Source organism: Ahaetulla prasina, chromosome 14 (genome assembly GCF_028640845.1).
Source record: "Ahaetulla prasina isolate Xishuangbanna chromosome 14, ASM2864084v1, whole genome shotgun sequence".
Lineage (NCBI taxonomy): Eukaryota > Metazoa > Chordata > Lepidosauria > Squamata > Colubridae > Ahaetulla > Ahaetulla prasina.
Genome location: NC_080552.1, coordinates 1514469 through 1542308, shown reverse-complemented (window position 1 = coordinate 1542308; position 27840 = coordinate 1514469). Strand labels below are relative to the sequence as shown.

The window sequence follows — 27840 nt, the reverse complement described above, 5'->3', positions numbered from 1 at the left end:
TTGTCCTTAGTTCTAAGTTGCTTTTTTTTTTTTTTTGTTTACATTTATATCCCGCCCTTCTCCGAAGACTCAGGCGGCTTACAGTGTATAAGGCAATAGTCTCATTCTATTTGTATATTTTTACAAAGTCAACTTATTGCCCCCCCAACAATCTGGGTCCTCATTTTACCTACCTTATAAAGGATGGAAGGCTGAGTCAACCTTGGGCCGGGCTTGAACCTGCAGTAATTGCAGGCTACTGTGTTCTAATAACAGGCTGTAACAGCTGAGCTATTCCGGCCCTTCTCTCCTTGATTATTTTCCACCCATTGCTTCTTGTCCTACTCTCAAGGGCTTTGGAGAATAGCTTGATTCCCTCTTCTTTGTTGCAGCCTCTGAAATATCAGAACACTATCATGTCTCCCCTAATCCTTCTTTTCATAAGACTAAACATATCCAGTTCCTGCAACCGTTCTTCAGATGTTTTAGCCTCCAGTCCCCTAATCATCTTTGTTGCTCTTCTCTGTACTCTTTCTAGAGTTTCAACATCTTTTTCACATCATGGCGACCAAAACTGGATGCAGTATTCCAAGTGTGACCTTACCAAGGCATTATAAAGTAGTATTAACACTTCATGTGATCTTGATTCTATCCCTCTCTTTATGCAGCCCAGAACTGTGTTGGCTTTTTTGGCAGCTGCAGCACATGGCTGGCTCATATTTAAATGGTTGTCCAATAGGACTCCAAGATCCCTCTCACAGTTACTACTATTGAGCAAGCTACCACATATACTGTACCTGTGTATTTTGTTTTTCTTGCCTAAATGTAGAACCTTACTTTTTTCACCACTGAATTTCATTTTGTTAGATGGCGCCCAATGTTCAAGTCTGTCAAGATCTTTCTGTAACTTGAGCCTATCTTCTGGAGTGTTGGCTATTCCTGCCAACTTGGTGTCATCTGCAAATTTGATGAGTTCCCCATCTATCCCCTCGTCCAAATCATTGATGAAGTAGTTGAAGAGTACTAGGCCTAAAACAGAGCCTTGGGGGTACTCCACTGCATACCTCCCTCCATGTGGATGTAGTTCCATTGTGGACTACATGTTGAGTCTGGTTGGTCAGCCAGTTATAAATCCATCTGGTGGTGATGCTGTCTAACCCACATTTTTCTACTTTATCTAGTAGTAGGTTATGGTCTACTTTATCAAATGCTTTACTGAAGTTCAAGTAAATTATATCAACAGCATTCCTCTGATCCACTAATTTTGTCCTCTGCCTTAAGAGTGCAGAGAGAGGGGTTGTCCTGCATAAGTTCTTTCTGTTTCAGCTCATCTCAGTTGGCACCAGTAAAACTTGATGAAGAGGACTTTCCCAGGCTGTCCTTCTCCTCTGCTCCGCCTGTGGTCTCTGCCACTCTGCCCTTGTCATACATGGCTACAGCCCAAAAGACAGGCTTTCAGGAGGAAGACTTCCCCGCCTTGGTCTCCAAAGTCCGACCGAGCAGTAAGATGGTGTCGACCCTCGCCTCGGCCTGGAGTGGTGGCTCCAGTAAGAACATGGCCCGAGCCATCACGGCCACTTCCATCCAGCCGGCCAGAAAAGGGCCCCCTCCTGGCAGCAGCAAAGCAAGCAAAAAGAGCAAGGTGGTATTCCCTGGCAACTCTCAGGACAGCAGCGGCAGCGTATCCACTCAGGAGATCCGTAGTGCGCCAACAGTGGTGGATGTGTCCTCCTTGCTGGCAGCCTCCAACTCTCAGACTTCTGCCAAAGTGGGTAAGAAGAAGAAAGTTGGGACTGAGAAGCTGAGAACAGCCTCACCCCCCGTCTTGCAGGAGCTGTCAGCTGCCTCTCATTCTCTCGAGAGGGTAGACGATGCTGAGCAGCCCTCATCCGGTCCTGACCTTCCCAGCACATCTGCCGCTCTGGTGAACGGTCACTCAGAAAAGCCCACACTGTCATGCAGGGCTTCCAAAGAGCCCCCTGGCCTTAAGAAGCCACTTGGAGGTGGCCAGTGCCTGTTGCCTCAGGAAGACTTTCCAGCCCTTGGGAATGCCGGGCCACCTCGCATGCCTCCACCCCCAGGTAAGGGCTGCGGGTGCTCCTCAGTCCTAGGTTTGGGGAAGGACTTGGGGGAGCTGTAGGAAAGCAAAATATGGCAGTTGAATTTGGCTTTGGGAAGCAAGATGGGTTGAGACATTTGGGCCTTTCCTTAGCCCTCCATTGAGAGGTGGTCAGGCATGCAGTAGATGCAGCTGCTGGGTCAGGCTTCAACTCTTCACTCTGGGTCATCTGCTCCTCCAGATCATCTGCCCAGGATCCTTTTAGCAGAAGTCACCCTGGGATCTTGCCACATGGCTCAAACATTGTCCACCACTGAATTGCATATGCTTCTTACACCTCTTGGCTTTATAAAATCTTTACTGAACTGGGATTAGGATTGTGGGCGGGTGGGTAGGATGCAACAAGAGCAAGAGTGGTGAATAACAGGCACCTGCGGGGGCCCTCAGTGCCTGCTCTAACGGCTGTCTAACTTTCTCCCTCCTGTTTTTTAGGTTTCAATTCTGTGGTGCTACTTAATAGCCCACCTCCCCCTCCTGGGCTGTCGGTGCCTCCTAGTAAACCACCCCCTGGCTTCACTCCCATTCCAACCACCAGTACTTCAGAAAATGCCCCAGCTCCAGTGAAAGAGTAAGTGTGAGAGTAGCCCTTCTGGGTGAAGGCCTTTGGGGACTAGGGAGAGGCTCTCCCCAGAAGGATCAGACTGGGTTTTCTGCTCAAGGTTGTAGAGATTATCCTTGTGCTTGTCCGTTTTATATTTATACTTGGCAGCTTAAACAGCTGCTGCTAATATTTTGCAGCCTCTTTATTCATTTTCAAAACTATATCAAAATATATGATAAGGGAGCAAGGAGGCTTCCTTGAATTTTGAGGACTACATGGACAGATCTCAGACTTTTTTAGAATAAAATAATTATTTATAATAATAATAATAATATTTTTTGTCAACAGCATGCAAGTGGTTTTCCATTGCAGTCTTTTACAACTTCCTGGTTTTAGCCTGTAGCCTTAGAATTTCTGTGTGGTCTCCTACCCAAGTACCAATTTGCTTTGCTTCCAAGCTCAGACAGTTAACAAACTCCTGTCACCTGCAGAGAGTTTCTCTCTGTGTCTTCACGTCATGATGTACCAATTGGCACTTCCTCAAAACAAACCCATAGTTTTTTGGGGAGATGTGTGACAATAGCTGCATGAGCTTGTGGACAAGTGCCACGGGGCTTCCTTGCTGCACTCCGAGTCACTATTTTGAGTTTCAAATCTTCCATAAATCTAACTTTTTGTGCCTTTTTTTGTCACATTCTACAATGAGGATACAAGTCATTAAAATCTAGTCTTGTTTTCTGAAGCAAACTTCCCCTTTTTAGAGGGATCTTGGACAACTAGGGGAAGGCGTATTGCAGAGAAGGAACCCTGGCACAACAGAGTCCTGAACTGCCCCCCCCCCAAAAAAGGAAGGCCCCTTGCAGCAGAACCTTGACAAGAGTCCTGGCTCTTTGGACAGGCGTCAGTCTGAGATGCTTGGATTCTGACCCTGGGCAAGTGGTGGCCTCTTCCACCTCTAGGAATCCTTGATTCTGGATTCTGGCATCCGGTTTAGGGATTTCTGGCTGGGATATTCATCACAGCAATAGATCACCTGGTGCTTCTTGTATAGATAACTACGTTTTTCTTTTTCTGAAAACAGGCCCAAACTCTGTCAGGGACCCTATCTGATCCTGGAAAACTTCCAGCAACGGAACATCCAGCTAATTCAGTCAATCAGAGAATTTCTTCAAGAAGATGAATCTCAGTTCAACAAATTTAAGACATACTCGGGACAGTTCAGGCAGGTGAGTAGCCAGGAAATTAATTTTCCAGTAATTTCATGGCAACAGCTGTTGGGTTTTCCCCGGAATCTTTCTTCAGGTGAACATTTCTTTGTGAGAATTATTCATTATTGTTGATAGAAGTGATACTGACATAGTGATTAACCAGCCAGCACTCTGGTTAAACAGCATAGCTGGAATATTGCTTTTTAAACAGGCTAATTGACAGGCTCCTTGTAGGCTTGGCATTATCTTCAGAAACAGGGCAAGAGCTTGTTGTGCCTCAGCAGAAGACTCTGGGGGGAAGTGGGACTTTTGCCCTTGATCCTGAGTAAGATCTGTAAGCAAGAATTGAATCTGCCTGCTGAGAGGAGGAGCCATACTTCAAAGCTAGGCCTGGCAGGAGGCGTTGCGGTTCTCTGTGGTGTGGATGACAGTGGGGAGAACTTCTCCCAAGCGAGCCTTTCTCCATGCTCAAAAAGTGATGCCCCTTAACCTCAGGAGGAGACAGAGAATGACAGCTACTGGGCTTCTTTGACCTGATCACTAAGATAGAAACTAGGGATCGGCCCAGTAGTGATTCTTAAAACTAAGAGGCACCCTAAATAGGACTCATTTTAGAACCTAGCAGGAAAATCTGCTACCTGTTATCTGTTGTTTTTATCTGCTTCTACTTAATTAAAAAAAAAGAAAGTGATGATGTGCTTCAGATTTATTAATTACTTTGTAAGTAGATGAGAGTTGAAACCTTGACATCCCTAACAAACTGCAGTTGGGGATGATCCAGCTCTTCCTGAGTTCAATACATAATAGGTTCCAGACATGAGCACTCTGATTACAGAGAGGCTCAGAAAGCTTTTTTGGTTGCTTTTAGTGCCCTTGACTGCTTTGTTTACTTCTAAGTCTTGTCTTCCTGACATTGTATTCCAAGAAATGGCTGAAGTTTTCATGGCAAAGTATCTGCCCTGGCCAAGACCTGGCACACAGAGACAAATGGCTGTCTAACCTGCAGAACCCTCATCATCTCAGTTGCTCTTTGTACTCTTTCTAGGGGTCAGCATCTTTTTTGTATTGTGGTGCCCAGAGCTGGACCCAGTATTCCAACTGTAGTTTCACCAGTGCAGCATAAAGCAGCACTAACACTCATTATGATCTTGATTCTGTCCCTCTATTAATGCAGCCCAGGTGACTGCATTGACTTTTTTGGCAGCTACAATACACAGCTGGCTCGGACTTAAGAAGTGGCCACTAGGACTCCTAGATTGCTGTTGTGGCAGATACCGTCTATTCTATACCTGTGCATTGGTTTTTCTTGTCTAAGTACTTTTTACTTTTTGCACCACTGAATTGCATTGAGTTGATCGGGCCCAGTGTTCAAATCTTCTAAAGTGTTGGCAATTCCTCCCCATAGCTTAGTTAGTCTACAAATTTGATGAGTTCTGTTCCCTTGCTTTCTTCTGCTGGAATTGCAGAAGTGGAGAAGGATTTCTTACTGGATGACTTCCTTGGCTATGGAGAAAAAACTTATATGGGATCTCTTTTCTTCATTCTTGCACATAGGGATTGTGTTTGTGATCTAATAGTGCCACCCACAGATCTGAGCTTCCAGTTTGTGTTAGCTCCAATTCAGGCTTAGCTTTTTTCATTTCTTTTTCCTAACTGTCCAATTTCCCTTCCTAGGGTCTGATTTCAGCAGAGCAATACTACAAAAGCTGCCAGGAGCTCTTGGGCGAGAACTTTAAGAAGATCTTCAATGAGCTCTTGGTCCTCCTGCCAGACACAGCCAAGCAACAGGAACTGCTCTCTGCTTACCAGGACTTGAAGGCCAAAGCTCCAGCTGGCTCCTCCCCCCACTCCTCCTTGACCAGGTCCAAGAAGAACCGAAAGGGGGTCTGGCAGACAGAGCCGCCTTCTGACCTTGACTGCTGCGTCTGCCCCACCTGCCAGCAGGTGCTGACCCAGCAGGACCTCGTTTCTCACCAAGCCCTGCACCTGGAGGAGGATGAGTTCCCTTCCTTGCAGGCCATTAGCCGGATCATCAGCTAGCTGTCCCAGGTGACCAATAAAGTTAGTCTCCCTCTGAAAAGTGGCTCTTCTCAGGCAGGTTCTCTACCCAGGGGAGAGGAGTCAGCTGTATGTGGGCCAAAGGGCCTCGGGACCTGAGGAAGAAAAACGGGGAATTAAACAGTGACAGACCAAAGGAAGCCATAGCTGTTATTGAAACCTGGGGGCAGTCCTTCTCCCCTGCAGAATAGGATGGAGCAGCAGGGAGACGGACATTTGGTTTATTGCTGTGGATAGGAATTTAACTCCTGGCTGGCCACAGCAAGGACACCGGGCAGAGGGCGGCGGCTGCTTTCTGAAGAGGAGGTTGGGCTTGGCTGCTGGAAAATAACAGAGAGCGGCTCACAGGGTCTGTCCAAAAGGATTCCAGAAGATGGGAGGGAATAGTGACAGGTTTGGGCAAAGAATGCTGTGTGGCCTTTCTCTATCCTTCTTTCCCTCATTCTTCACAGTGTTTTGCGGAGAGGACTGTGTGGCTTGTCCCAGCAGGGAAGAGTCCTCAGGCAGAAGAGTTGCCCAAGAACTCAGAATCTGTTTCTCTCAAGTTGTTTCTAAAGAAAACCTTGGCTTTTTCCTTTTGTTCTGTTAGACTTGCATGCAGGGAAAAGGTACCATTCTGTGCTTTCTTTACTTCTCACTGTAAGTGTGGGTTTCTGTCCAGTGATGTGAGTTCAGTTATTTCCTTGGTCTTGAGTGGTTGTGGCTCATTAAATGCTGCTCAGCAGTGACCCTTCCTGATGCCTCAGTGCCATCCTGGCATATTCTTGAAAAGGGCTGCTTGCCTGGATCTCTGCCCTGGTGACTTTGGATGCCCAGGGTGTTGCCAGCTGCTATCCATGAGTTCTGTCCCGTTCCTTCTCCAGATCATCTCCAGCAGCAGAGTTGAGTTGCTTCCACAGAAAGGTTCTTGAGACTGTAAAGTTGGTCAGAGGCACCACTAGCTTTTTACATTTAGACATTATAAATATGATTTACGATTTTCTGTGTGTTTTTCCTCTCTCTCCCTTCTGTTCCCCCCCCTCGCACACACACACACACACACACACACACACACAGCCACATGTCAGTATTCAAGACCTAGCACAGGCCCCTTGAATTTTCATTTTGTGTACATGTGTATGTATGTGGCATATAATTGGATTGTGCTACTTCCCACTGCCTCTATTTAAAGGGGGAGATAACAGAAACCATTTGATGTCTTGCAAAGCAAAACTGAGTACAATCTACAGATCTGCCACATTCATTTTTGTGGGCTGCCTTTAATTGCTAAGGATTTGGTGTTGCAGCCCCCCAATTTTCTAGAGCAAAAATGGGCTATTCATGTTTTTTAAAGTCACTATTTGCAGAGCACTTCGCTGTATCAAGTTGGCTATTGAGTTCCAAAACTGAAGTGAACATTCTTTTATGTTGGCAACGCTTGTAAGAAGACCCGAAGACCATGGGAGTGCAAATCAGTTCAAGGAAGTCCTTTTACCTGTAACATATTCATGGATTTTCTTTGCCCATCCGCACCCCCACATTGGGCTTGTTCCTACTGGTGGGGACATCCCCTTTTCTCACTTCCTGAAAGCCCTGCGGTGAGACCTTGTATGGGCTGCCCAAACCGAGGGCCCTGAAGATTCTGTGGGGCTGCTCTTTGCCCCAAGCTCCTGCTTCTTTGGGGCTCTCCTTTGAAAGTAACAGCTCATGTTACAGAGTTTTACTGTTGAGCACGAATGGAAGACAAGAAAGCTGCTGTGCTCCTTACAGCACTACCAGCCCACCCCACCCCCCGCCTCAATTCAGTTTGACTGGGGCTCCTTGATCCATGAAAACAAGACCCATCAGGTAGGACAGCTGCTCCCGCTCAGTTGCCCGGCATCCGGGAATGCTTTTGCCATGGGTGACATAAAAGAAGCACTGTTGGCAATGCTGTCCTGCTGTCCTGAGAGGATGGCTCTCAACAAGCCTGCACCAGCCGTTTGGATCACCCCGTGGCCTCCCTTCCCCCGGGAACATTTTGACAAGTTTCAGGCTCTTCCTTTAAAGCTCTTTATTGGAAAATAAGTTGTAATCGCAACACCAACAGTTAAATTAGCACAATCACAGACTAATCTGTTGTTCAAAATGTATACCTATAATTATATACATAAAAATGTAAACATTAAAAAAAATCACATGGTCCACTTTTCTGTCACAGTGCATGTTGGATTACTTAAAGTGGCAACTTTTTTCCTGCTGTTGATGATAAAGGGAAGCTTCTTGGCTCTCCGAATTAACCTTGACAAGAAACAAGGAGAAGCCAAAATGGCATTGCAGCAATTCCGGACTTCTCGCTCGCTCGCCTCCAACCAGGCCTCTGTCAGTTGTGGTCATTTAACAGGCCACAGAATGGTTCCTGGGGTTAAGGGGAACTGGAACCTACTGCAGGCAGGAATCCTGTCTGGGGAAATTGGCCGCCTGCTCTGCATTAAATGATGGACTCCTCAGGTAAAACAAGGTTCTCTTGCTTGGCCAAAATGCTGTGCCATGAAAAGGGAGGCCTTTTGCAGCTGGGATTGATCTGAAGGGAAAATTAATGCTGCTTTTGCAGCATTAACAACGCAAAATCATCCTTGAAATGCCAACTTGCCACTTGCAGGGATATAAAAGGGGCTGCTAGGTGGGCTGAGGCTGCTGCTCGGGAGACTTCCAGCCGCCCCAAAGGGCTCCGGTTCAAGTTGTATTGGCCATGGGGCTCCTGTGTCCCTGGCTGGAACTCCACAGGAAACCCCCTCCCCCTCCTGAAGTGGTAATGGTTTGTGTCATCATGCCCCTCTATCCCTGCAGTGCTCTCTGGGACAATTGCAGGTTGATATAGAGCTGGAGAAAAGCAAAGGAAGAAAGGGCGATGGCAGAGGTCCTGGCCAAAGGCTGAGGCTTCTGACCTTGGATTGCGTTTGGGATCTTTTTGTTTCTGCAGAAGGAAAGCGGCAGGAGAGGGTGGGTGCTGTTTTGGAAGTGTGTAAATATACGCATGGGATTTTGACTTGAATTCAAAGACAAAAGAGTGAAAAAAAGTAGGAAATGAATCCACAAAACAAAGGGATATACAGCCCCGGCCACATCTATCCATGGATGACTGAATGGGGAGTGAAGAAAATACTTAAGGGTGAGCTGTTCTTCTTATGGCCTCCAGAACCTGCAGCTGGGGACCTGGCTGGGCCAAGTGCTGCATCATGGAGGGTTTGGGTCTGGCTCTGTTCCCCTATCGCCCAAACAACTTCATCTTCTACTTGTCTTGTGGGTTGTCCTGCTTACGTGGCATTTGTGTGGCTTCAGCTGTGGAGGCGGACCATACCTCTCCTCCACAGGACTTTTTTCTAAAAAAGGCCAGCCTCTCTCACAACTTTGGCGGTGGCCAAGGGCCACATGATGGGTGTAAATCCTCCTGCCTGGTGATTCTGGGCGGGGGTGAAACCTTTTGGCTTCCCAAGAGCAAATCAGGTGGACTGGAACGCTCATTTAGAACATTATTTGGGAAAGTGATAACAGCCCCACAAAAGAGTTTTAGAACTGGGACAGTCCTAACGTATCAGGTTATATTGGAGAAGGGGGTAGCAAATTGTTCAGGATAAAGCCCCCAGTGAGAAAAAAACTGTCATTTTCACCACAGCTAAGGAAAGAATTGCCACAGAAAACAACATGGCTGTTCTGACCCATTTGCTACAAGTTTGTGCTGAGGAATTGTGCCTGGATGTCATCAGCTGCTTGGCCCTTGCCAGGTATGGGGAAGTGGATCCGGAGCTCCCGCACTTCCAGCCCACCAGCAGCCGCTTCCAGTGCAGTGCCGGCCCAGCCACCATCTTGGGGTGATCTTGCTCCATCCCCTGAGCCAGAATCAGGCTGAGGTGGGCACAGTGGAGCTTCTGGCTTGAGCCAAGCCTGCTGTTTTGGGTTAGGCTGGCTCCGGTACTACCCACGCCCACACAACACCGTGTATTTTAGTCCATTCCATTTTCAGTGCCAGTCTGAGTTGTGAATGGCACATTGACACAACTTTGCCCAAGCCACCGAACTGGTTCCTGCCTCTCCCCTTAAGCTCGGGAGGCTGAAAGGAAGGAAATACATGCGTAGGCAGCACGTGCATACATTCAGAACGGTAATCTATAGCACATAAACAGTGACCAAGACGTTTCTACCACTCCGACAGAACATAATAGCCCCGTTTTTTCTTTTTTCCTTACAGTTAGCACAAGGGTAGCCTGAAAAGGGTTTCTTTATAGTTAGGAAAAAAGTACACTACTGAACAGACATTTATTTCACACGTACAATCGAGAGAAACATTTAAATATTTGATAATTCTGCTTCTGAGTCTGCATGGTTTCTTCCTAAAATGCTGAAGCACAAGTTTTGTGGGCTGCTAATGTCGCAGTGTTCTCTCTAAGGAAAATACTGTATTGCTTCAATTCTACCCTGTTTTAAAAACATCTGCAATCTTGCACTGTTTTTGAATTGACAAGGCTGACTTGATCACCTTACAAAATCAAATCTGGTGTGTTTTAAGGCTGAAATACAACCACGGCCATTTTAAAATTTCTTTGTGAAAATTTTATGTGTATCGGTTATTTACTATTTCTGTTTGATTTCTGTCTTTCCCACTCCAAGATACCGAGGCAGCTAAAATATACATTATTCCACTTCAATGGTTTTTTGCACTTGGAAAATCTATATTTAGCTCTTTAAAAGAATACTGGGACACCTGTCTGCAGGAGGATCCTGAGACCACATCCTCTATTGCAGCTGAAATTATTTAGAATAATTTCTTTTTCCTATAAAAAACTGTTTCCATTCTCTTTGTTTTATATCACCTCAAACCCAAAACTCATTTTTTGTTGCCTTCAGTATTTCTGGTCCCTAATGGGAGAATTATATTATGAATATTTTTGCTTTTGAAACTTAAGGATCTCACTGTCCCTGTGAAACAGTTACTTGAGTTGCAAAGGAAAGAGGGAATTTTCTCAATGTTATAATGCTTATTATACCAACATGGATCTTTGTTTCAGAGGAAAGTATAGGTGGCCTCAACATGAGACATGGCTATTTTAAAGGGGTGGCAGGAATAACATTTTGGTCTCATTCATCTTGAAAAAGAGCATTCCAAATGCCAGCAATCTTTACCAATATCTGGGGGCCACCTACTGTCTGGAATCAAGACTCCACTTTTGTCTTTGGATATCCTCCCAACTTTCCCTCCCCTTTCTGATTTCTCAACAAGAAAGATGTTTTTTCAAAGAAGAGGAGATCATAGGAGCCACCAAATCTTGAGATGGCACCTAAGTTGGTCAAATGCTACATTTCTTGCTGTTGAAGGACTTTTACTGGTTTGCTTCCTGTCTGGAACAAGGTTTAGTTTTTTAAGTGCACAATTTAAACAACAAAGTGTCCTGGAATTCCAGAAACGCATGTGCAGCATTTATACACATTTATTGTCCCAAGTATAGCACTTGTATACACCCAGCTGTACATCAGAGAAGATAACACAGCTATTCTTTCTGGTAGTTTAATTTGGCACATTCCTTTTTAACTTAGTTCTAAGTTCTTTCTAGGAGAAAAGAAAATGGAAAAGGAGGGAAGGAAAAGACAGAGACGTCTAAGTGTGTCTGGGAGAACTATTTTTTTTTTTTATTACCTTGGAAGTACTTGAAGTACCACCTGGCCAGGAGAGATGGGCACTCTATCTGGCTGGGCCCTTGGGTATTCATGACACCTAGAAACAAGGAACAAGGCTTTGATCACACAGTGGTGGCTAGCATCTTGTTTTGGGCGGGCACCCACACTTCTCCAGTGCCCCTATGTCTTGCCAGTTTTTTCGAGCACTTGCTGCCAAGTGTCACATGAGTAAATGCCACTGTAGTCGGGGAAATGGGAGTTACAACTTTTCTAGAGTTTCCTGCTTAGAGGGAACACTGTTGCCCTTCTCTTTTTTTTAATATAAAAATATCCTTGGACAAATAAGACAAGAACCACTGTACAGAATTCACTGCACCATTAGCTAAGAGTAACTTTAACCCAGCACATAACTTGCCACATGTAAAAAAAAAAAAAAAGGAAAAGGAAAGTACTTTTTAATATATTTGCAACCAATCTGTTGACTATACTTGCACCTTGTGGTATGTCAGCCCATTTTTCTGGGTCTGGTTTCACTTTGCTCTGAAACCCCATTTGGGGAGGGTCACCTGCCCTTTCAGTAAGCTGGCACCTGGTAACCTTTGGGGCTGGTGTTCAGGGTCTCGGAGAATGGTGGGCTCTGATAGGTTTCTGTGCTTTCGATGCCACCGCTAGTGGGAGGGTGTCCCGGATATCCTGTCATGGGATCGGGGCCAAACTGATCCGTGGCAAAGAGAGACATGTCAGTCCCCATCCGGTATCTTTGGAGGGCTTTTACGGTCAGGGCAACCTGTAACAGCAAAGAAAAGTTTCTTAGCACTTAGGTTCTGTCTTAGGCCCAGGACTCTTCAATATCTTCATCAATGACTTAGATGAGGGAATAGAAGGGGAACTCATCAAATTTGCAGATGACATTAAGCCAGCAGGAACAGCCAATACCCCAGAAGACAAACTCAGGATTCAAAAAGATCTTGACAGACTTGAACAATGGGCCCTGAAACAACATGAAATTTAATGTGGAGAAAAGCAAGGATTTATACCTAGGCAGGAAAAACCAAATGTACAATTACAGATTAGGCAAAATTTGGTTCAAAAACAGTAACTGTGAGAGAGACCTTGGAGGCGGACAATCACTTAAACATAAGCCAGATTCGTGCAGCAGCAGCCGAAAAAGCTAATACAATCCTTGCTTGTATAAACAGAGACATAGAATCAAAATTATGTGAAGTATTAGTACTTTATAAATGTTAGTAAGATCACTTTTGGAATAAAGCATTCAGTTTTGGTCACCACATTACAAAAAAAATGTTGAGACTTTAGAAAAAGTGCAGAAAAGAGCAACTAAGATGATTAAAGCCCTAGAGATTAAAACATATGAAGAAATGTTGCAGGAATTTGGTATGTCTAGTCTAGTGAAAAGACACACTAGGGCTGACATGATAGCAGTATTCCATTATTTGAGCAGCTGCCACAAAGAGGAGGAGATCAATCTATTCTCCAAAGCACCTGAAGGCAAGACAAGAAACAATGGAAACTAATCAAGGAGAGAACAACCTAAAATTAAGGCGGAATTTCCTGACAGAACAATTAACCAGTGCAACAGCTTTCCTTCAGAAGCTGTGGGTGCTTCATCACTGGAAGTTTTTGAGAAAACTTGTCTCAAATTATATAGAGTCTCCTGCTTCAACAGGGGCTTGGACTAGAAGACCTCCAAGGTCCCTTCCAGCTCTATTGATCAATTGACTTTTGTGCCAGCAGTGGAAATGATAAAACCAATCAAACTACGCAGTTTCTTATATTCATGATTATAATATACTCTGAGAAGAAGTTGTTTATAACTATTAGTAATACATTTGTGTGAACAGATTAGCATGAGCTACACTAAACTCTTCTCAATAAATTTCTACTCCTGCACTTAATTGGTAAAACAATAGTTTAGCTGGTTGTGTGGGGCCACTAGACTTGTTTCTTTAATAACCAAAGTTATTTTGCTTTTGTTTTTCTCAGTTTCCTCTGCTCTTGTATTCCTTCCCTCTGACGTCTCAAAGATCCACCTTCCTTAGCTGAAGGAAATAGCTTTTTATCACAGGACAACACAGAGGGTCCAAAAGCATTCTGGGAAGAAGACGATGGATGTTCATGGCTGGCAAGAAATCATCATCATCATCTTTAAAAGTTTTAAAGCACAAGAGATTCCTTAGGAAGACCAAGGCCAAGGCAAGTATTAGGATGAATCAACTGTATTCACCATGCTGGGGACTAAGGAGCTCTGGAAGACCTTCTTTCCACTTTCAGTTAGACCTGGCCTGGATTTATGGCCTTTTACTTGCAAAATCCTTGAATGCTATCTTGTCCTCCTTCCATCACTGATGACTGGATACAAGAATATTGCCAGCTGAGAGCAGAGAACACCACTATAAGGAACAGCTTGCACAAATGTATGGATGTGTTTCTGTGGTGCTTTACCCTGCAAAGTATCATCCCATACAAGAATTTGGTGAATAAAACTTTTTGACCCACAGAATCTATCTCTCATTATCTTATGACCCCTACTTAAATCCCCTCTATTCTTTTTCTTTATGTCCTGTATTCTCTGGGCAAAACTAAGAAGTTTCTAATAGTTTATTAAAGGACCCAAAGTAGGACCTCATTTAAAAATCAAAAGCCTCTTTTCTTTCTGATACTCTTATACTTTCCAAATAGAATAGAATAGTATAGAATTTTATTGGCCAAGTGTGATTGGACACACAAGGAATTTGTCTTGGTGTATATGCTCTCAGTGTACATAAAAGAAAAGATACGTTCATTAAGGTACAACATTTACAACACAATTGATGGTCAATATATCAATATAAATCATAAGGATTGCCAGCAACAAGTTATAGTCATACAGTCATAAGTGGAAAGAGATTGGCGATGGGAACTATGAAACGATTAATAGTAGTGCAGATTCAGTAAATAGTCTGACAGTGTTGAGGGAATTATTTGTTTAGCAGAGTGATGGCCTTCGGGAAAAAACTGTTCTTGTGTCTAGTTGTTCTGGTGTGCAGTGCTCTATAGCGTCGTTTTGAGGGTAGGAGTTGAAACAGTTTATGTCCAGGATGCGAGGGGTCTGTAAATATTTTCACGGCCCTCTTCTTGATTCGCGCAGTATACAGGTCCTCAATGGAAGGCAGGTTGGTAGCAATTATTTTTTCTGCAGTTCTAATTATCCTCTGAAGTCTGTGTTTTTCTTGTTGGGTTGCAGAACCGAACCAGACAGTTATAGAGGTGCAAATGACAGACTCAATAATTCCTCTGTAGAACTGAACCAGCAGCTTCTTGGGCAGTTTGAGCTTACTGAGTTGGCACCGAAAGAACATTCTTTGTTGTCCTTTTTTAATGACGTTTTTGATGTTAGCTGTCCATTTTAGATCTTGCAATATGATAGAACTTAGAAATTTGAAGATTTCTACTGTTGATACTGTGTTGTCTAGTATTGTGAGAGGTGGAAGTATGGAAGGGTTTCTCATAAAGTCTACCACCATTTCTACGGTTTTGAGTGTGTTCAGTTCCAGATTGTTTTGGTTGCACCACAAGGCTAGTCGTTCGACCTCTCGTCTATATGCGGATTCCTCATTGTCTCGAATGAGACCAATCACTGTTATGTCATCTGCGAACTTCAGTAGCTTAACAGATGGATCGTTGGAGGTGCAGTCATTGGTATACAGAGAGAAGTGGGGAGAGCACACAGCCTTGGGGGCCCCTGTGCTAATTGTACAGGTATTTGATGTGATCGTGCTTAGCTTCACCTGCTGCTTCCTGTTTGTTAGGAAGCTTGTGATCCACTTACAAGTCTGTTCCGGTACCTGTAGCTGGTTTAGCTTAGTTAAAGAATGTCTGGAATGATGGTATTGAATGCTGAACTAAAATCTACAAAAAGGACCTTTGCATAGGTCTTTGGAGACTCAAGATGTTGTAGGATGTAGTGCAGAGCCATATTAACAGCATCATCTGTTGATCTATTTGCTCGGTATGCAAATTGCAAGGGGTCTAACAGCGGATCCGTGATGGTTTTCAAGTAGGAAAGCACTAGCTTTTCAAAGGTTTTCATGACTACAGATGTTTTCATGACTACAGATGTTAAAGCAACTGGTCGGTAGTCATTCAGTTCTTCTTCAGCACTGGGATGATGGTAGAGCGTTTGAAGCAAGAAGGAACATAACACATCTCTAGTGATTTATTGAAAATATGGGTGAAGATGGGGGCCAATTGGTCAGCACAGACTTTTAAGCAAGAAGGAGTTATCTTCTCTGGGCCTGGAGCTTTTCCTGGCTTTTGTCTGTGAAATAGGTCCTGCACTTCCTTTTCTGTGATCACTAGGGGTTGTGAACCCAATGAAATGGGGTCAGCTGTAGGAGGCTTGGCTGTTGTTGGTGTGTCTGAGATGGGGGTTGTGGAGATAGGTGGCTGTAGTTTCCTTTCAAACCTGCAGTAAAACTCATTCAGGTCATCTGCCAGTTGTTGATTACCTTCAGCCTGGGAAGGAGGTTTGCCATAGCCAGTGATATTTTTAAGAGTTTTCCACATGTTTGCTGGTTCATTTGCTGAAAACTGATTCTTTAGCTTTTCAGAGTAGCTGCTTTTTGCTGCTCTGATCTTCCTTGTTAGTGCATTTCTGGCCTGATTGTACAGCATTTTATCACCTTTTCTGTAGGCTTCCTCTTTGGAATGTCGTAGCTGCTTAAGTTTAGGTGTAAACCAAGGTTTGTTGTTACTGTATATTCGCAAGTTCCTTGTAGGTACACATAGGTCTTCACAGAAGCTGACATATGATGTTACAGTATCTGTGAGTTCATCCAGGTCTGCAGAGGTATCTTTAAAAATATTCCAATCAGTGCAGTCAAAACATGCCTGTAGCTTTAATTTTGATTCCTCCGTCCAGGTCTTCACTGATTTAATTATTGGTTTTGTGGCTTTAAGTCTTTGCCTGTAAGCAGGTACAAGGTGAATCATGCAATGATCAGAGTGTCCTACAGCTGCGTGGTAAAGACCGATAAGCATCTTTTAGTGTTATGTAGCAATGGTCTAGAGTATTCTTGCCTCTGGTGGGACAATTGACATGCTGAAAGTATTTTGGTAGCTCTTTCCTTAAGTTTGCCTTGTTTAGATCTTCCAAAACAATGGCCAGTGAATCAGGGTGTTTGGCTTCAGCCTCCATGATTTGGTCAGCTAGAGTTCGTAATGCCTTGTTTACACAGGCTTGTGGTGGGACATAAACAGCAATTAGAAGAAATGAGGAAAATTCACGAGGCGAATAGTAAGGTTTGCAGTTGATAATTAGAGTCTCTAAATTGTTGTCACAGAATTTGTAAATTATTTTAAAATCTTGACACCAGTTTCTATTAATATATAGACATAACCCTCCTCCTTTCTTTTTACCAGTTGTTTCTGGAATCCTGTCTGATCGTTCAATCTAAAACCCTGGAATGTTCAGGCTGCTATTTTCAATTGATTCATTTACCAGGTTTCAGAGAAGCATAGGACTGCTGAATTGCGAAAATCAGAATAGTATTTGTTTAAGAGGAGTATTTCATCCATCTTATTTGCAAGTGAGTGTATATTTGTTAGGAAAATTGAAGGCAGAGGAGTTTTAATGCGATTTCTTAGCCTGATTAAGATCCCAGATCCTTTACCTCTCTTCTTTCTCTTCCGTCGTTTGGTTTTTTTAGTAGTCCATGGCTCCGTGGGAATTGCCTCCTCCTGTGTTAGAATCTCCTCCGTGTTTGTAAAGACAGGCGGGGGTGAGATCAAAGAAAGCTGCTCCTTAAAGAAATGTTCCTTAATTTTTAGCAGATGGTCTCGTGAGTAGGAAATCCGTAGTGAGTCACAGAGAACAATTAGAAATAAAGAAACAAAGGACTTCCGTTGGCGCCACCTTCTTCGCTGAGTTCCTAATTAAGGGGCTCCGTACTGAATATCGTAAAAGCCAGGAAAAGCCGGCTTTAATCTCTTCCCTGGATGAAAGGGAAAAGATAAGAGCTGCGGGGGTTGGTGGTAGACCTCCCCAGGGGCTTTGTTTTTAATTAAGCAGAGCCCTGAGGGTCGAGAGTCCCATAAATATTCCTGCCAAAAGCTCCGACTTCAGTGCGCTCCTGCAAAAGCAGGAAAAGAAGAAAGTGTCCATCTCTGCTAATTGTCTTATCTTTATGGATCTCTATAAGCAGACAGAATGAGCACGAGTGAACAACTATTGGATTGCAAGTATTTTTGATTTCCTGACTTCTACCCTTTTAAAAAGATAAACTTTTTTTTTCTTTGTTTCAACTGACTCTTTAAGATGGCGCCTGAAAGGGAGTGAAAGTAAAGAATGGAATTTTAAACAGCCTGTGTAACTAAGAAGATAAGAAACGTTATGTGTGGATTCTAATGAAGTGAAGTGAGCTCTCCTATACTTAAAGGGGAAAAGAGAAGTTTCTAGACTTATATTTTGTGACTCTTAAAAACTGAAATGGCTACTAAACCACCTAAGGTAGAAGGGGTTCTGAACCAGCTTTAGAAGATTTGATTAAAGAGCAAGGGAAAGTGTTTGAAGAAAGGTTTAAGGAGATTATGGATAATAATGAGAAAATAAGAGAAGAAATAAAAGAGAATAATAAAAAAATAAGAGAAGATATTTTGATGGCTTTTCAAGGTTTGGCAAAAAGACTGGAGGTGGTGGAGGAGGAGGTGCAAGAAATTGCTCAGTCAAATCAACAAATAGAAAATAGAATGGGGGGAATGCAAATCAAATTGGACAAAAATGAAGATCAAGTGGTGGTGATGCAGTATAGAATGATGGAAGGAGCTCTGAGAATTAGGGGTTTGAATGAGGAGAAAGGGGAAGATTTAAAAAATTTTTTATCAGAAGCTCTGGCTGAACTTATTGAACTTGATCCACAAGAGGTTGCTTATCAAATTGACAAAATTTATAGAGTTAATTCCTGGATTGCTAGGCAGAAGAAACTTCCTAGAGACATTGTGGTTTATTTTTTGAAAAGAACAGTGAGGAATCAAATTTTGCAAGTTGCTTTTCAGAAAAACTTGAAAATAGGAGAACAGGAGCTGAAGGTTTTGAAAGAGATTCCTCCCAAGATGTTAAGGGATAGAAAGGACTTTACATTTTTTACACAAGAACTTAAGAAATACCAGATTCAACTTAGATGGGAGGTTCCAGTTGGTTTGACAGTGGAAGGAGATATCGTATTGATACAGTGCTTAAGGCCAAAGATTTTCTTTCTACCGTGCTGAAACTTGAAGTAGAAATAATAGAAAAAAGAATTCAAGAGATTCAAATGGGTGTGTAAGCTGAGGTGATTCCAGTGATGTTACCATCTGAGGAACAACCACAAGAACAAAGACTGACGAGGGGAGCCCTTAAGCGTAAAGAAAAGGAGCAACAAACTCAAAGTAAAGTTCAGGATTCTGCTACAGAAGCGGTGGGAGGAGCACGGCCGAAGATACAGGAGGACGATCTTCAGCTGATCGCTCAAAAGCTTCAGCAGGACAGTAATGGCAAATAAAATCTTGACCTGGAATGTCAATGGTTTGAATTCAGCTCAGAAGAGAAGAAAAATATTTCATTATTTGAAACAATTTAAAAATGATGTGATTTGCTTACAAGAAACGCATATTAAACTATCAGATCAAAAGTACTTAATAAACTCAAAGTTAGGTAAACATTTTGTTGCTTCAGCTTTGGAGAAAAAACATGGCATAGTGGTTTATTTGAGAAAAGATATACCAGCCAAGTTAATAGAGGCAGATATTCACGGAAGATATATTGCTATTGAACTTACAATAGAAACAAAAGGACCCTTTTGTTTGGTATATATGCACCCAATCGGCAACAAGAAAAATTTATAGAATGTTGTATGATAAGTTGATTCTATGGGATTATAAATCGTGTATTATATTGGGAGATTGGAATGGAGTAATAGATACACGAAAGGACAAGAGAATTTTTTCTAAGAAGATACCTGCACATGCAAAGCTGCCTAAATCCTTTTTTGACATGATAGAAGATTTCGAGTTGAGAGATGTATGGAGACTGCGGAATTTGGAGGAAAGAGACTATACTTTTTTCTCTGATAGGCATCAATCCTTCTCACGTATTGATTTTATTTTAATTTCTAATGATTTGCTTTTTAGAGTGAAGAAAACTAAGATATTTCCAAGATGTTTGTCTGATCATAGTCCTGTTTGGATGGAATTGCAATATGCAAAAGAAGGTAGAAGAACTTGGAGATTAAATGAAAATTTGTTTAAATATCAGGATAATGTAATTCAATGTAAAAAGCAGCTGAAAGAATTTTTTGATTATAATTTGAATAACGAAACATCGATAGAAATGATTTGGTAAAGCTTTTATGAGAGGGGTATTAATATATATTAATAATAGACAGAGAAATAAGCAACAAAGACAGCGTAGGTATCTAAAAGAGGAAATTTACAAGAAACAACAATTATTAATACATAACCCGCATGATCAAAAACTTAAAGATGCAATAAAGTTATTACAGAATCAATTTAATATGATAATGGCTGATCAGGTGGCAACAAATATACAATATGCCAAACATAATACTTTTTGTAATGCAAATAGACCTGGTAGGTGGTTAGCATACACCTTAAGGAAAAGACAAAAACAACGTACTATAGAAAAAATAGAATATAAAGGCAAAGAGAGATATCAACAGGATAAAATTAAAAAAGCTTTTTTAGAATATTATACAAATTTATATCTTAAAGATAATATATTGAATAGGGATATTGATAATTATTTGAAGGAATATAAGGTTAAAAATTTAACTTTAGAACAAACGGATGAACTGAATCGGCCTATAACCTCTGAAGAAATTATTTTGGTAATTAAACAATTAAAAATTGGGAAAACTCCTGGTACGGATGGGCTCACAGTTAGTTATTATAGGAATTTACAGGATGAGATGTTAGGTCCACTTAAGGAATTATTTAATCAGATACAACTAGGAGGGGGAATTCCCCCCTCATGGAGAACCTCTTTTATTTCATTGATACCAAAGAGGAACAGGATTGTTCTAAACCTGGGAATTATAGGCCAATCTCACTTTTAAATAATGATTATAAGATTTTTGTTAAAATAATAGCTAATAGATTAATGTTGATTCTGCAGCGAAGAATTCATAATGATCAATCTGGATTTATAAAAGGGAGACAGATGAGGAATAATGTTAGGCAGATTGTTAATTTACTGGTGTATTTAGAAAAGAAAATTTTATTCCAGCAGCATTTATTTTCTCGATGCAGAGAAAGCTTTTGATCGATTGCATTGGGATTTTTATTTAAATTAATAGAAAAGATGCAATTTGGAGATGGTTTTAAGAATAATTAGGGCAATTTATGGAGAGCAAACAGCACAGATTATAATCAATGGTAGCTTAACAGAACCTTTTAAGATTGCGAAAGGAACAAGATAGGGATGTCCTTTATCACCATTATTGTTTATTTTAACTCTAGAACCATTATTGGATAAAATACGAGAAGTAAAGGAGATAGAGGGAATTAGAGTTAGGCAACATGAATATAAGCTAAGAGCTTTTGCAGATGACCTGGTGATTACTTTAACAAACCCTATAAATTCTAGTAAATCTTTGTTGGAAATAATTGATCAATATGGGAAGGTTTCAGGGTTTAAGGTAAATCAGAAAAAGACAAAAGTGATAATAAAAAATATGGCCAGACAACAGAAAGAAAAACTAGAGGAAATAACAGGATTTGAAATTGTAAAGAAGGTTAAATACTTAGGGGTTTATATTACATCGTCAAATGTGAAATTGTATAAGAATAACTATGAGGTTTTATGGCAAAAAGTTCAGAAGGAGTTGATTGTTTGGAAAAAATTGCAATTATCTTTGCTGGGGAGAATTGCTGCTATTAAAATGAATGTTTTACCTAGATTTTTATTCCTCTTTCAGATGATACCAATAATTAAGAAAGATAAGAATCTTGAGGAATGGCAGAAGGGAATTAACAAATTTATATGGGAAGGTAAAAAAGCTAGGGTTAAAATGAAAATAATTCAAGATTCTCGGGAAAGGGGAGGTTTAAAAATGCCCAATTTTAAATTATACTATGAAGCAGCTGCTCTCTGCAATAAGTGATTGGTTTAATTTAACGGAGGAAAGAATTTTGAATATAGAAGGTTATGACTTGCTATATGGATGGCATGCATATTTAATTTATGACAAAAAAGTGGATAAGGCCTTTAAAAATCATGTGCTAAGAACTGCTCTTCTGCGTGTTTGGAAAAAATACTCTTATAAACTAAATTATAAGGTTCCTATATGGGCAAGTCCTAGACATACAATAGAGAATATAAATATAGAACATAATCAGGAAATGATTACATATAAAGATCTTTTGTATACTGAAAGAGGTAATTTGCAATTAAAATCTCTGCACGTATTAAAAGAGGAAGGGAAAAATTATACTTGGTTTCAATATGAGCAACTACGTGCTAGATGGAAGGAAGATCAGAAAATAGAGCAGAACGAGAGAAATTTGGTAAAGCAAATTAGAAATCAGTCTCAGGAGCATATAAAGAGATTGTATAATGTGTTACTTGAAATAGATTCTGAAAGGGACTTGGTAAAGGACTGTATGATAAAGTGGGCACAAAATTTTCAGGAGCCAATATTATTGGAAACTTGGGAAAAAATTTGGGTTAGAAATGTTAAATTCACGCAGGCACAGAATTTGAGGGAAAATTTTTATAAAATGTTTTATAGATGGCATTTAGATCCTAAAAAATTATCGTGTATGTATCCAGATATGCAAGCAAAATGTTGGAGATGTAATTGTGATGATGCTACATATTTTCACATTTGGTGGACTTGTAAGGATATAAAGGCCTTTTGGATAAAAATTTGGTGGATCTTACAAAATGTTTTGAAAAAGAAGATAAAGTTCCTGCCGCAATTTTTTTTGTTGGGAATTATTACGGATTGTACAGTAATTGAGACTAAATTGATTTTAAATCTAATAACAGCAGCAAGATTACTAATAGGACAATACTGGAAGAAAAAAGAAGTACCTACAATAGAAGAATGGATATTGAAGGTTGCCAATTTGGCTGAGATGGTGAAGATATCAGCCTTTTTGAAAGACAATACGCAAGAAAGATACTTAAAGGAATGGAAAAAATGGATTGACTATATTCAACGTAGATATCAGACTAAGAGTTATCAGACTGTTTTTGAATGATTATGATGTATTATTTTTGATTGTTTTCGGGGGAAGTTAGGAATTGATGATTGTAGGGGTATAATTAAGTTGGGATGAAAATTTTTTAGCATATGTTTGTTTTATTTTTAACTATACCTTGTGTTCGTTCCGGGAAGTCGGGGGGGGGAGGGGGGTTGTGAAGGGAGGGGGAGAGGGGGGGAAGGGGGGAAAATTTTGTAAAACTTTTTGAATTAAAAAAAAAAAGAAATAAAGAAACAATTAGAAAGCATTTCACCGAGGCAGCCTTCGTCGGCGCCATCTTGGCTAGATCATCCTAGAATAATCATATATTCTTATCATTAGCTGCTAGAGAATATATTACAGATCTTTAAAAAAAAAAAAAAGTTCAGTATCTCATCAATGTCTCCAGATTTAAAACAAAAGTTCCAAAGAATTCAGAACTCTTTACTTGTTAATGCCAACATCTATAGAGTGGCAGGAAATTTTAAAAAAGGCAATTGGGGGAAGGAGGCTTAGATATCAGGGCAAAATTTCACCTCCAGCAAAGAATTTGACCAGAGATGTAGCATCTATAGTAATTTTCTATTCTTAGTCACTGTGTTTTGCTATGAGTTGAGAAAAAAAGCTAATAAATCAATTTGTGTCATTCTTAATTTCATTTTTGTGAGGGCTGACTTCCTTTTTTCCATTGAATAAATGTGGACTGGAAACTGTATCTAATGAGAAAAGATTGCCAGGGAGGAAAATGTGACCATCTTCAGGTATTACATAAAAGATGATCTAGATACCCGAATACAGAATAATGTATTTCAGTTACAATAAAGTCATCTGAATATTGAAAAAAAATCCTAATATTAAGAACAGGTCAAAAGGCATCAATCACCAAAAGAGAGGCGATCTTCCTCTGCCCGGGGAACTTCCAAGGGCAGCTGGAAGTTCATTGCTTTAAAATGCTTTGTTTGTGACCCCTCAACTCTCTAAGAAGTGAGCAGGCGAGAGAGAGGGGCTGACCCAAAGCCACCCAGCCTAAGGAAGGATTAAAACACTTTTCTAGTCTACTTAAGCTTTGTTTCATTTACTGAAGAAATGCAGACTAGATTTTCCCCATTTGTAGAGAGAAAAACATGTATTAATGCTTTCCCCTTTTACACTTTTCCCACTGACTTCCTAGAACTGCTTTGAACCCATTTTGTTGCATGTTACCTGAACGTTATTCTGAATTTAGCATCAGCTTCTCAAGACATAATCCCAGAAAGTGAGATACTGGGCTTCTTCCATGAATTGGTGGAATTGACAAGTGAGTCTCCAAAGGGGGGAAAGCGGCGCTTTGGCGGTGGGAGCGAAGTATCAAGAAGATGGCAGCAAGAGGAGAGAGAGAGAAATTGGACGATTTGAATGAGAAGAGTGTTTGAAATTGTATTACCTTTCGAGACTGAACTGGTGGTGATTGGGATCAAGAGATTAGGGACTATGGACATACAGATTGGGACGCTAAGGCTTGGAGAATGAACAGAAGTAGAAGTGACTGCATATTAACTTGGATTTTGGACTTGGAAAGTGGAGAACGGAGGCGGTGCGGATGATACAGTGAGACCAAAGAGAAAAGGATCTCTTTAAAATCGGTGAAAAACCTTGGATTGGAAATATTTGTGGCTAGCTGTGTATATTGATCATTCAATATTATTTATTACTGTGTATATCTATAGCTATTATTTACCATTTAACTTACCTATGTAATATTTATATATCTTATATTTTATATATTTTCTAGACAGATAAACATATATTGATTAAGAGGAAATATTGGACCAAATTTGATAGATAAACTTAATTTTAAATAATTAAACAATTTATACTTTGATTATACATTTTCTAATTACTATATTCTGCTTGTGTATTATTAAATGAATTTAGATTTGAATTGATTGGTATTACTAATTAGAGTGGTAGAATTAATTGTAGAACTTAATTGTTAACTAACTTAGTAAATAACGTCTTGGGGACTAACGCCTAAGCTATAGGGGGAATGTTAATGTAAGGGTAAGATTTATTTGTTAATAGCAGTTATATGAAAAGTGAACAGAGTAGAAGGGATTTTTATTAGAAGACAGTTCCTGGAGGATATAAAGAATAGGCACTTTATGGTATTGTGGAGAGAGTTCTTTAAGAGCCTAGATATGACAAGCACGGCAACAATTATTAAAACTGCAAAGAAAACCACACAGATGACATCTTCCCCAGCAGGACAGAAACTAACAGGAGACATGTTGGGAGGTGAGAAAGAAGGATCCTTGATGAATTTACAAATGCAGTCGACATTGAACATGATTCAGGAGGTGATGGATTTGGATTGGGAAGAACCATGAGGAACTGAAGAATGATATGGGAGAAATAAGAGAGGATATAAGGAAATTAGACGATAGAATAGGAGAAATACAAGAGACAATTGCTAAAAATGAGCAGAGGTTAAAGTCGGTGGAGGTGAGAACAGAGCAAACAGAGAAGAAATTGGAAGATATGGAAAAAAGATTGTTGGCAGCAAATTGAGAGCTCAAAGAGGCAATTATAGACCTTAAATTAGATAAATTTTTGTAAAATCAGCATTTTACAAAACATAACAGAAAATAAAGAAGAAGACCTTATGAATCTTATGACAGACTTTTTGGCTGATAATTTGCAGATGAACAAATCTGAAATGCAGAATGGTATTGAGTTATATAGAGTGCACACTATGCACGGTGACACAACTTACCACAAGAAGTGCATGTACGCTTTGCAAAAAAAACAAAAAACAATCAGAGATGGAATTTACAGGTGGACACGGGATACATCGTTGACCTATAAAGGGAAAGAAGTGCTAACTCTTAAACAAATACCTAGAAGGGTGAGAGAGCAGAGGCGAAATTATCATTTCCTCTCCTCACAACTTGTCAAATACAAGATTATGGTCCAGTGGCTTATTCCAAAGGGTCTGCTAGTAACCTGGTAAGACAAGAAAATTAGACTCGATATGCTTGAAAAAGCCCAAGAATTTTACAATCAATGTATAGCAACAGACAAGGAACGGGAGAGTGGAAAAGAGATAGAAGATAAAAGCCAGGAAGAAGAAAAGGAGTCGGAAACAGAAGTACAAGATAGGACCAAAAGAGAACAACAGGAAAGAGAGGTGGCGAGGTCAAGGATGCAATGAAAAACAAGACCAAGGAAAGGAATGAGGATGACTACCAAATGATAATATGGAACAAGAAATTAAATTAATATCGAAATTAAGAGGTTTAACCTCTCCGGCTCAAAGAAGGCAAGTTCTATCCAAACTTCAAAAACAAAACATAGACATTACGTGTCTGCAAGAAGTCCATATTAAAAGACAGCATGGACACATTTTAGAAGCCCCCAAACTAGGGAATCTTTACTCAGCTCTTGCATCAAAAAAGAGAGGGGGGGGGTAGCAGTATATATAAAAGATTGGCTACAGCTGAGACAAATTTACAAAGACGATGAAGGGAGAATTTTATTAATTGAAATAATAATAAGATAAAGGATTTTATTGGCAGCTATCTACGCACCAAATACTAACCAGGGGGAATTTTATTACAAATTACATAGGAAACTAGTAGAATTAGAACCGGAAAACATTTGCTTATTGGGAGATTTCAGTGCGGTTGTAGATCTAAAAAAAGATTATATATTGGGGGGGGGGGGAATAAGAAGAAGAAAGCACTACCAACTACCTTTTTTGATATGATGCAAGAGTTGAATCTAAAGGATGTTTGGAGAAAAATTCACAAAAAAGACAGCATACCTTTTCCTCTAACCCACATGATTAAACATGGTATGAATGGATTTGGAATTAAGCAAAAATATAGAGGAGGTAAAGATCAAATACATGGGCAAATCACAATCCACTGATATTGAAATGGAAAGGAAGAGTAAAAAGGAGAGGGAGGTGGACCATGAATCAGGGGGTGTTAAAAGAGAAAAAGTATGTACAATGGATGGAAAAAGAACTAAAGGAAAACTTAAAGGAAGATATGACCCTACAGAACCTTTGGGACATGACTAAAGCCTACATTACAGGACTAACAATAGCATATGGGATGAGGAGAAAGAAAGAAAAAACAAACAACAATTAGAATTACAGGAGAAATTTGAAGAATTGGAACTTAAGATGCAAGAATCCCCAAATGAGAAAATTAGAGAGGAAAAAGATTTGATTAAACATAAAATAAATTTGATTTCCCAGGAAGGAATGGCCCAGAAGCTTAGAGCGAGTGAAACAGGTGCATTTTGAACATGCCAATAAGCCAGGGAAATGGCTGGCCTATAAATTGAAAAAAGACAAAGAAAAAAGTTAATAATACAATTGCAGGATGAAGAGGGGAATATACACCATCGAATGGAAGAAAAAAAGAGAATAGCTCAAAATTTCTTTGGAAATCTTTATAGACAAGAAAGAATAGAGGAAGAAGACATTAAGCAATGTTTAATGGATAGAAATATCCCTACAATACTAGAGGAAATGAAAGAAATGCTAAACGAAAAAATTACGATGATGAGGATAAAGGAGGCTATTCGGAAGCAGAAAAATAAAACCTCAGGACTCGAAGGCATCCCCTCAGAGTTCTACAAAAAAATACAAACACCATTGGAAATGTTATTATTGAACATGTATAATGAAGCTCTAGAGCAGGCCAAACTAGCAAAGACTTCGATGGAGGCACTGATAACACTTATCCCAAAAGAGGATATAAATACCCAGTAAATTAAAAATTACAGTCCAATCTCACTTCTTAATGTTGATTACAAAATATTCGTGACAATAATGGCTAAAAGAACCAAAAAAAATTATTATGAATTCATTAGAATACTACGAGGCACATCCGGAAAAGCAGCTAGCATTAATGTTTGTAGACATCCAAAAAGCATTTGATAATTTAAATTGGAACTTTCTTATTGATTGATTGATTGATTGATTGATTGATTGATTGTTTCAATTTCTATACCTCCCTTCTCCCAAAGGACTCAGGGCGGTTTACAGCCAAAGTAAAGACAGTTAGTACAAT

At 40.4% G+C, this 27840-nt stretch overlaps 2 protein-coding genes across 4 annotated transcripts in view; one reads left to right on the top strand and one right to left on the bottom strand.

The window, feature by feature from the left end:
- ZNF598 (zinc finger protein 598, E3 ubiquitin ligase) overlaps nucleotides 1-14034 on the top strand; it is a 32488-nt gene extending 18454 nt beyond the window's left edge. For 2 of the 3 annotated variants that reach the window (XM_058157407.1, XM_058157410.1), the window contains exons 9-12: nucleotides 1306-2060; nucleotides 2531-2666; nucleotides 3721-3865; nucleotides 5522-6882. In XM_058157407.1, the coding sequence (XP_058013390.1) occupies nucleotides 1306-2060; nucleotides 2531-2666; nucleotides 3721-3865; nucleotides 5522-5887 (1402 nt within the window). In that variant the 3' untranslated portion in view covers nucleotides 5888-6882. Of the gene's footprint in view, nucleotides 1-1305; nucleotides 2061-2530; nucleotides 2667-3720; nucleotides 3866-5521; nucleotides 6883-13540 lie in introns of those variants that run through there. The other variant, XM_058157408.1, reaches the window with a different exon arrangement.
- The window catches only part of SYNGR3 (synaptogyrin 3), a 58592-nt gene continuing 39130 nt past the window's right edge, over nucleotides 8379-27840 (bottom strand). The window contains exon 5 of the mRNA XM_058157711.1: nucleotides 8379-12323. Coding sequence (XP_058013694.1) covers nucleotides 12111-12323 — 213 coding nt within the window. The 3' untranslated portion in view covers nucleotides 8379-12110. The remainder of the gene's footprint in view (nucleotides 12324-27840) is intronic.